Raw genomic sequence first — 10721 nt, 5'->3', positions numbered from 1 at the left:
CCTGAAGCCGCGGCCAGCAGAGCGTCGCGGCCAGCACAGCGCCGCTTCTGCGCACGCGCGGCCAAAGGAAGATGGCCGCGCCCACCGATCACCAATGCAATAACGGACACCGCGCTCTTTGAAATCCCCTGGCAGAGGAATCTGGACCTTGGACATGCGCACACCACTACGCCACCAACGGAAAACTACGCAAGATCTGGGGGAGGACACCACACCCTTTTGACCTGACCAGCCTGATTGACAGGCGAAAACGACTACTTCGGTAACGTATTTCGGCAGCATAGGTGGGGAATCGGGGTCCACAAACTACACTATTGTAATGCTCAGCTCAGGCCCTATTTAACAGTATTTTTATCTCATACCGAAAAAACGGGGTGACAGGTTCCCTTTAAGGAAGGCTGAATCTGGATTTTACACCATGAGTGATAGAGCTGGGGTAATTCTGGCAAAAAGGACTAGAAAGAAAATTGAGTTTTTGGAGGGTCCTAATAATCCAATTGAAATAGAAAAAACATTTGCTGATTACACTGGGGAACACAATTTTTTAAGAGTTAGGTCAGACAACTGTTCTTAATTAATTTTTGGATGCTGAATCCAGAAATTATCTCAGTTTTTCTCTATCACGTCAAGTTTTTGAACTATAGGATTTTTGTCTTCTCAAAAATATGTAAACTACTGTACCTAAAAAGTGTTGTTTTTTTTTAAATAGTACAAATATGAACAAAAAATGAAATATATAAGAAATAGGCATGACAAATATGTTTTTTTAACACTATCAAGCTTTGAAAACTAGAGAACAAAGAAAAAAATCATAAAACATATATAAATTACAACTAAGCCCCAATGTAAAGAGAAAAGCTATCACAGATCCTATTTATTCCTACTATGATAAATTTTTTGTGTAAAGATATTGATAATTATGACGTATTGGGAGCTGCACGCACCTCTCACCACACTGTCTCAGTTGTGACTACTCTTACAAGTTGCCACGTAGCTCTGTATGAGTCGAATTGTAATCAGATAACAAGTCTTATTACAGATATCAGTGCAATTGTGCTTCTCTGGCAAGTAAGTTGTGGGGGAAAAACTTGACGTGCTAGAAAAAAACTGACTACATTTTTGGAATCAGCATGCCAATTTTAGTATAAATCAGCTCAAAAACATAAGGGTTCCGTCACACAGTGCCATTTTCATCGCTACGACGGCACGATCCGTGATGTCGCAGCGTCGTATGATTATCGCTCCAGCGTCGTAGACTGCGGTCACACTTTGCAATCACGGCGCTGGAGCGATGCCGAAGTCCCCGGGTAACCAGGGTAAACATTGGGTTACTAAGCGCAGGGCCGCGCTTAGTAACCCGATGTTTACCCTGGTTACCAGCGTAAACGTAAAAAAAACAAACAGTACATACTTACATTCCGGTGTCTGTCCCCCGGCGTTCTGCTTCTCTGCACTGTGTAAGCACCATAGCCGGAAAGCAGAACGGTGACGTCACCGCTGTGCTCACTTTCCAGCCGGCAGGCGCTCACAGTGCAGAGAAGCTGAGACGCCGGAGGACAGACACCGGAATGTAAGTATGTACTGTTTGTTTTTTTTACGTTTATGCTGGTAATCAGGGTAAACATCGGGTTACTAAGCGCGGCCCTGCGCTTAGTTACCCGATGTTTACCCTGGTTACAAGGGAACACATCGCTGGATCGGTGTCACACACAACGATCCAGCGATGTCAGCGGGTGATCAAGCGACGAAAGAAAGTTCCAAACGATCTGCTACGACGTACGATTCTCAGCGTGATGTCTGATCGCAGTAGCGTGTCAGACACAACGATATCGTAACAATATCGCTAGAACGTCACGAATCGTGCCGTCGTAGCGATGAAAATGGCACTGTGTGACGGTACCCTAACTCAACAGAAATTTTTTTTCAAATTGTTCCCCAGTGTTATTATTATAAACTCTATTACCTAAGTGAAGGTCCTACTATTATACAACCCACCTAGGAGAGTATACAGACATTTCCTGGGAAAATGAATCTCCCTCAAATTTCTCTAGATCAATTCGAGATCCTTAATGTTCCTTTTTCTAGTCAAGAAATTCAAAATATAATAGGAACCTCCAGAAATAACTCGGCCCCAGGCCCAGGTGGGCTACCAAATGAATACTATCATCAATTTTCTGCTAACTTAGAATCGTATTTGCTTATAACTTTTAATTATTGGATGAATACTGAATCTCTAGTCCCAGATAGCCTGGAGGCCAGAATGATAACTCTCCAAAAGCCAGGGAAATATCGGGGTTTGTCAGAGAGATACAGGCCTATTTCACTGTTGAATTGTGATGGTAAAATTAGTTCAAAGTTGATAGCTTCTAGGTTGCACAAACTGGTATCTCATTTGGTGGCCCCGGACCAAGTAGGGTTTGTGACAGGTCGGCAGGCGAAGAATGGAACAAGATGGATGATAAATCTGATTAGGATAGCTGAGTTATCCAGAATCCTCCATTGTGCACTTATCTCTGGATGCCGAGAAGGCCTTTGACAGGATATACTGGGGATACCTGAGAAGTTCTTACAAAATTTGGTGTGGTAGGGTTTATTAGATCTGCAATTAACTTGTATTCTAAGCCCAGGACAGGAGTTTCCGTTCCTGGATTTTTGTTATTGGGATTTGATATTACTAATGGAGGCCGTCAGGGGGGCCCACTGACTCCTATTATATTTGTGTTAGTCGTGGAGCCCCTGGTGGAGTCCATCCGATCAAATACAGATATTTGTGGTATAAAAGTAGGGGATGTTGATCACGTAATTGGACTTTATGCTGATGACGTTATTGTAACATGTACAAATGTGGAAACATCTCTTCAGCACATTAGTACACATTTCTCAGTCTTTTCTAATATTTAATATTATAAACACAGTGGGGCTAAGTCTTCCATTATTCCTATTCACATTTCAGATGAAACTAAGTGTAGGCTTGAGCCCCTTTTTCCTTTTGAGTGGGCAGAAAATGGTATTTCATATCTGGATATTACCCTAACAACTTCACACCAAATAGTAGGTAAAATGTGGATAGTATCTATAGTTCTCTTAATCTGGAGCTTGGGAGATATTCCCAGGTGACTTTATCATGGATGGCTGCTAGGATAAATTCATTTAAAATGTCTTTCCTCTTCAAGTTATTGGATTTATTTAGATGTATCCCCTTAAGAATCCCACATAAGATGATTGGGAAATGTATACAGGCAGGGAAAAAAGAGAGTTAAAAAATATTATACCCTATCCGTTTGGATTGGGAGGTATGGGAGTCCGTGATGTTCTGGTTTATCATAGGCGTCTATTGTAGATTCAACAAAGGATTGGTAGCTGGAGAATGGTGACCAGAGATGGATGGAAATTGAATCTTTTTATGCTAATGATGGCTCCACAAGGAGAACATTTGAAGTAGAATATGTAAAACCGTCGTCCTATACTCCTTGTTTACCAACTGAGGATGGGAAAAGGATGTAATTTTATATATATATATATATATAGGATTATGTTTTATGGTATTTGTGTACTGATAAAATATGTCAGATGGAATAAATGGAGAAATGTAAACAAAGGAATATTGGATCATAGGACCTCCAGAGATGGCCGAGCGATGAATCCAACACTCTTCGATACTCCCATTAGAATGAATGGATACGCGCATGATCGACCATTGCTCCATTTACACGGGGCCCTTCTGAGCTCAGGTTCTTGGGGTCGGTGTGAGGTTGGACCCCCAGCAAAGATATTTCCTAAAAATGTATAAGGATAACTTCCAAACTTGGGAATTCCCTGTTACCCGGATCCCATATAAATTGCTGTATATCTAAAACCATGGATGGGTTGGATGTCATTATATTAGATCAAGAAAGCTTCTTTCTAAAATAACTTTCTCTTACTTTCTTTCACAGCGCCCCCTATAGGGCTCATGGACATAATATGGCCGTATACTCGGGGCTTTATCCTAATACATCAGATCCCAGTCAGTAAATCTCTGAACCACAATGAGGCTCCTAATATTCCCTGTGTAGCCTTGGGGCCCACCTGGGTGTAACATGTCCCCACCGGTCACTGCTCACTGGAGTGTTCTTATACATGATCAGGGCCGGCTCCAGGTCCACGATTCATGACGCACAGATACAGCAGAGAAATATAAGTATAAAAACAGTATTCCCTATCAGTAGGTCTTTGGAGTGTGGGAAGAAACCGGAGAACCCGGAGGAAACCCACGCAAATACGGGGAGAACATACAAACTCCTTGCAGATGTTGTCCTTGGTGGGACTTGAACCCAGGACTCCAGCGCTGCAAGACTCTCCGTGCATGGCCGCGCACATTAAAAGGCTGTCAGCAAGACTGAGCACACACTGGAAGGGCCCTTAGACAAAGCTGGTATACCGGCGAAACGCGCGTCGGGACACATGTCCAATAAGCAGAATATATGTGAGGCAGACAGGAACTATAATATCTATGCTCACACACACACAATACACAGACATGTACACACAATACACAGACATACACACACACAATATGCAGACATGTACACATAATACACAGACATGTACACATAATACACAGACATGCACACACACAATACACAGACATGCACACGCATACAAAACAGACATATACATGTACATATTTGAAAACAAATTCACAAAGATACATAAATATATACAGTAATACACACTGATATACACATCATACAGCCATACACAGTCAGACACAGGCCTCACTCACCTCCTCCAGGCTTGTTGCCCATCAGGCTCCTGTGGCATGTGGCTATGGAGCATTATATGATTATAGAGAAACCAAGCACACCTCTATATACAAAGATACCAGAGGAAAAGGAAAACAAGGGGTGCAAGCTCAGTGGTAAACAATAATGGCCAAAAAAGAGAAATCACTACTGCAATAAATGCACACAACAAGATTGTATAGAAAATTATTTAACAGTATATTTTATTGGTACGCCACATAAAATATTAAAATATAATTAAAACCAGACAAGAATCAGTCCACTCAGAAAAATAAGTACATGTTATAGTGCCCAATATACACAGATATGCATATAAACCAATCTCAGACCTACTGGCTCATGGGGCTATCCGGTGCAACTCTGCAAATAACATGCCCATAAAAAAAAGGGCCCCCAAGGTAGGGAAGGACCCTATAGGTAAGACCACAGAAGATGACCAAAGACAATATATATAAAGGGTCATCTGCATAATGAAACCAAGAGAACTCTGTAAAAGCCTGAAAGGTAAAGGGTTAAATTACCAAATGCTCCACGTGTGAAAGAGGGCAAGACTCCTCAAATGCAAGAGCTGAGTGGAGTGAAGACCGTGGCCCCACGCGTATCGCCCTAGTGGAAAGGGCTTAGTCAGGGGAAGTGGTGGCACACACCAATGCACAAATAAATAGCAGTATGTGGAGTTGCCATAATCACCTGATGAAAAACCGGAGACTAATCTTCAAACAGTCTTGTTTACTGATGAGTGTCGAGCAACCCTGGATGGTCCAGATGGATGGAGTAGTGGATGGTTGGTGGATGGCCACCATGTCCCAACAAGGCTGCGACGTCAGCAAGAAGGTGGAGGAGTCATGTTTTGGGCCGGAATCATGGAGAAACAGCTGGTAGGGCCTTTTAATGTTCCTGGAGGTGTGAAAATGACCCCTGCAAAGTATATAGAGTTTCTGACTGACAACTTTCTTCCATGGTTTAAAAAGCAGAAATGTGCATTCAGGAGCAAAATCATCTTCATGCTGACAATGCCCCATCTCATGCTGCAAAGAAAACCTCTGAGTCATTTGCTGCTATGGGCATAAAAGGAGATAAACTCATGGTGTGGCCACCATCTTCCCTGACCTCTACCCTATAGAGAACCTTTGGATTATCATCAAGCCAAAGATCTCTGAGGGTGGGAGGCCATTCACATCAAAACAACTGCTCTGGGAGGCGATTCTGACTTCATGCAAAGAAATACAAGCAGAAACTTCAAAAACTCACAAGTTCAATGGATGCAAGAATTGTGAAGGTAATATCAAAGAAGGGTTCCTATGTTAACATGTAATTTGGCCTGTTCGGATGTTTTTAAGTTAAATAGCTTTTTTGTTCAGTGATTGTGACCTCCTAATGCTGCAAATTCCACCAATGAGCATTTTCAGTTCTTTAAAACTTATCAAATGTTTAGAAATTATACTGGGCCTAATAATTTGGAGATTATACTGTTATCATTGGGAGGTTTCTTCAATAAAATTCGATGTAGACTCTAACGGGTGATGACTTTTATTAGACTGACTGTCATTTGCACCGACCATTTAGGAAAATCCGAGAAAAATATAATTTGCATAATAATTTGGAATACGGTGTATATGTGATGTTGCCGCATTTATAAAAGTCCAATCTATCAAAATATAAAATAACTAAACAATTGGTAAACGCAGTAAACAGAAAAAAATTAAAAATGCCCAAATTGCGCCTTTTTTGGTTGCTGCAACATTGCAAAATAATGCTGTAATGAGCGATCAAAATGTTATCGATATAAACACTGTGTTGCCCTGCAAAAAAATTATCCTTCACAGCTCTAGAAACCTAAAAATTCAAACCTAATGGGTCTCAGAAAATGACGACACAATCAGAATTTTATTTTACATATGTATGATTTTTGTCACTATTAAAATAATAAAAAACTGCACAAGTTTGGTATCACCGTAATCCTACTGATGAGGAGAATCACATTGTCAGATCATTTGTTACCATAAAATGTACAGCGTAAAAACAATTCCCAAAAAACAATGCCAGAATTGCAGTTTTTTTCACAATTTCACCATACTTGGAATTTTTTTCCATTTTTCATTACACTATATGGTAAAATGAATGGTGTAATTAAAAAATACAACTCGTCTGGCAAAAAACTAGCCCCCATACATCTATGGGGACAGAAAAAATGAAAATGTTATGATTATTGGAAGAAGGGGAGGAAAAAAACCAAAAAACGGATATTGGCCAGGTCAGTAAGGGGTTAAAAAAACTTGTGGCCAAAGGTCTCAGTAATTACATACCGGTCTATAGATATCATCACCTGTCACTGACACTTATGTTTTCTTTATTGTCAACCAACAATCATCTACATATAATATAGCATGAAGAGGCTCGGAGAAGGTGGCAGTGAAGGTGTGTAAGTGTCTGATGGGGTCACACAGCTCATAAAAGGACAACTGCCCGGCCTCATAATCCAGACATATCCTGAAGCTATCACTGGAGATCTCATCAGGTAACCAGATCTCTTTACCGTCATGACTCACTGAATACTGATTATTCTCATATAGCCTCAAACACCAGGACTTGTTATTATCTCCAATCACTGACTGACCTCCCCTCCTGTCTATACTCCGATAACACATCCCCACACTCCACCACTCTGATCTACTGCCCTCCACATCCCAGCAGTGGCGTAACTACAAAGTTATGGGCCCCGGTGCGAACTTCCAAATGGGGCCCCCCCCCCCTACCTCCGTGACGCCCCCCCACCCCCTTCCCCTAGATACGCCTCGGACTGTTGCAGGAATCTCCTGCACTGCAACATGGTGTTGGGTGCCAGCACAGCCCGCACAGTGGTATATCCAGCACAGCCCGCACAGTGGTATATCCAGCACAGCCCGCACAGTGGTATATCCAGCACAGCCCGCACAGTGGTATATCCAGCACAGCCCGCACAGTGGTATATCCAGCAGAGCCCGCACAGTGGTATATCCAGCACAGCCCGCACAGTGGTATGTACAGCACAGCCCGCACAGTGGTATATCCAGCACAGCCCGCACAGTGGTATGTACAGCACAGCCCGCACAGTGGTATATACAGCACAGCCCGCACAGTGGTATATACAGCACAGCCCGCACAGGGGTAAATACAGCACAGCCCGCACAGGGGTATATACAGCACAGCCCGCACAGGGGTATATACAGCACAGCCCGCACAGGGGTATATACAGCACAGCCCGCACAGGGGTATATACAGCACAGCCCGCACAGGGGTATATACAGCACAGCCCGCACAGGGGTATATACAGCACAGCCCGCACAGTGGTATATCCAGCACAGCCCGCACAGGGGTATATACAGCACAGCCCGCACAGGGGTATATACAGCACAGCCCGCACAGGGGTATATACAGCAGAGCCCGCACAGTGGTATATACAGCACAGCCCGCACAGTGGTATATCCAGCACAGCCCGCACAGGGGTATATACAGCACAGCCCGCACAGGGGTATATAGAGCACAGCCCACACAGGGGTATATACAGCACAGCCCGCACAGGGGTATATCCAGCACAGCCCACACAGGGGTATATACAGCACAGCCCGCACAGGGGTATATACAGCACAGCCCGCACAGGGGTATATACAGCAGAGCCCGCACAGTGGTATATCCAGCACAGCCCGCACAGTGGTATATCCAGCACAGCCCGCACAGGGGTATATAGAGCACAGCCCGCACAGGGGTATATACAGCACAGCCCGCACAGGGGTATATACAGCACAGCCCGCACAGGGGTATATACAGCAGAGCCCGCACAGGGGTATATACAGCACAGCCAGCACAGGGGTATATAGAGCAGAGCCCGCACAGGGGTACATACAGCACAGCCCGCACAGGGGTATATACAGCACAGCCCGCACAGGGGTATATACAGCAGAGCCCACACAGGGGTATATACAGCAGAGCCCGCACAGGGGTATATGCAGCACAGCCAGCACAGGGGTATATAGAGCACAGCCAGCACAGGTGTATATACAGCAGGGCCCGCATCTCATCTCCCCCCCCCCGATAATGGCCCCACAGTCCGGTGAAAAAGAAAAAAAAAAACTCTCCTCACCTTTCCTTTTGCCCGCGCTGCTCCTGGTGGCTGCAGTCTGCCCAGGACACTGCAGGTGCGCGATGATATGACATCATCGCGCACCCGCAGTGTACTGTCAGAGGCAGAGCGGGGAATGATGGGAGAGGGAGCGTCAGGTGACGCTCTCCTCCATCATTGCATTGAACTATACCGGTGTCATAGACGCCGAGGAACAGTGCAGCGGCCCACTACTGGCATCGGCTCTTCTGGCATTTGCCAGAAGTGCCCGATGTCCAGCCCGGCCCTGCCCTGACCTGCCGGCCCGGGGCCCCTGACCTGCGGGGCCCGGTCGCAATGGCGACCGCTGCGACCGCGGTCGTTACGCCCCTGCATCCCAGTAATGTCGTCCTGAGGTAAATCCTCTCCTGCTCATCACCTGATAATCCTGGAATCTCTCTGCTGTTTCTGGATGTTTCAGCTTCTTTCGTGTCCCGAATGCAGTTTTCAGGTCCTTTGATATAAGGACATTATTAGCAGCTGTGGTTACATCCAGTAATATGTCTGTAGGACCCTCCACATAGATCCCGCTCCTTATACCTGATATTACGTCACATAATGTGTGTAATGTGTGTGAGATCACAGCCACATCCAGGTCATCTCCTTCATGGGGCTGTTCATCATGTCCGCCTGTGTCCTCATCACCTCCCTCCTCCTCAGGATCACACAAATCACGGGTGTCTGGTTCCTGTAAGACAGTCAGTGGATCCGTCATGTTACACAGCTCCTCAATGTGTCTCATCTTCCTGGACAGCTCGTCCTTCTTTATTTCCAGCTGATGGATCAGAGCAGACAGTGACAGTGACTCTTCCTTTTCCTGCCTGGAGATCTCACTCAGGACCTTCTTCTCCAGGTCGTCCACCCGTCTCCTGATGTCTGTACACAGGGCAGTGACTCTCTCGGCTTCTCCAGCTGCTTTTTCTTGAGCTTTTCTCCTGCGTTCCTCCAGACTCAGGACTCTTTCCTCAGTCTCTTCTCTCTTTGTGATCAGTTTCCGGAGAACATTTCTCAATTTTTTCTTTTTCTTCCCTGAGACCTTATCCAGTGACTCCATTTTATGTCCATTATGTTTCCCTGTCAAACTGCAGGACACACAGATAAAAGCAGCGTCCTCTTTGCAGTAATATTCCAGGATCTTCTTATGGACAGAACATTTCCTTTTCTCCAGAGAAGTGCTGGGATCAGATAAGACGTGTTCTGGTGATTTGCTGTGAGCTCTCAGGTGTTTATCACACAGAGAAGCCTCACAGTGTAGACAGGATCTAACAGCAGGTACAGGAGAGTCCACACAGTAAGTGCAGTAGATCCCGGTGATCTTCTCCTGATGTTGGTCAGTTTGCCGGAAATTCTTCACAATCTTACAAAGAGCGAAGTCCCTCATCAGTGCCGGCCACTGCTGAAACTCTTCTCTGCAGTCAGGACAGGAATAAACTCCAGACTCGTCCTGTGTATCCAGTACACGATCAATACAGACCCGGCAGAAGTTGTGTCCACATCTCTGCATTACAGGATCTGTATAAGTGCTCAGACAGATGGAGCAGTCCAGCTCTTCTCTCAGATCAGCAGAAGCCATGGCTGACAGGAACAGAACAGAAAGGAAACTACAATCTCCCGCTCAAAAGGGTGGGCTTTATATTGTGTACACAGGGGAGGGCTGAGGAGCAGAAGGTCACTTACTATTAACCTGTTAATGGACACTTGTGAAAATTACATCTTATATCTGCTGTAAATTTCATGTCTACATTGTGGTCACATATAAGGAGTGAATTTATTGTGTAGAGATTAGACTGAAAGAATCC

The 10721-nt window shown here is 44.8% G+C and overlaps 1 protein-coding gene across 1 annotated transcript; it reads right to left on the bottom strand.

The window, feature by feature from the left end:
• Positions 1 to 9244: 9244 nt before the first annotated feature.
• On the bottom strand, positions 9245 to 10487 carry LOC143775157 (E3 ubiquitin/ISG15 ligase TRIM25-like). Its single transcript, XM_077262998.1, has one exon. It carries the CDS (start codon positions 10424 to 10426, stop codon positions 9245 to 9247), a length of 1182 nt encoding a protein of 393 aa, XP_077119113.1. The 5' UTR covers positions 10427 to 10487.
• Between the last annotated feature and the right edge of the window lie 234 nt (positions 10488 to 10721).

Source organism: Ranitomeya variabilis, chromosome 5 (genome assembly GCF_051348905.1).
Source record: "Ranitomeya variabilis isolate aRanVar5 chromosome 5, aRanVar5.hap1, whole genome shotgun sequence".
Taxonomy (NCBI): Eukaryota; Metazoa; Chordata; class Amphibia; order Anura; family Dendrobatidae; genus Ranitomeya; species Ranitomeya variabilis.
The sequence above is the reverse complement of the archived record's forward strand: the minus strand, read 5'-3'. Positions and strand labels throughout refer to the sequence as shown.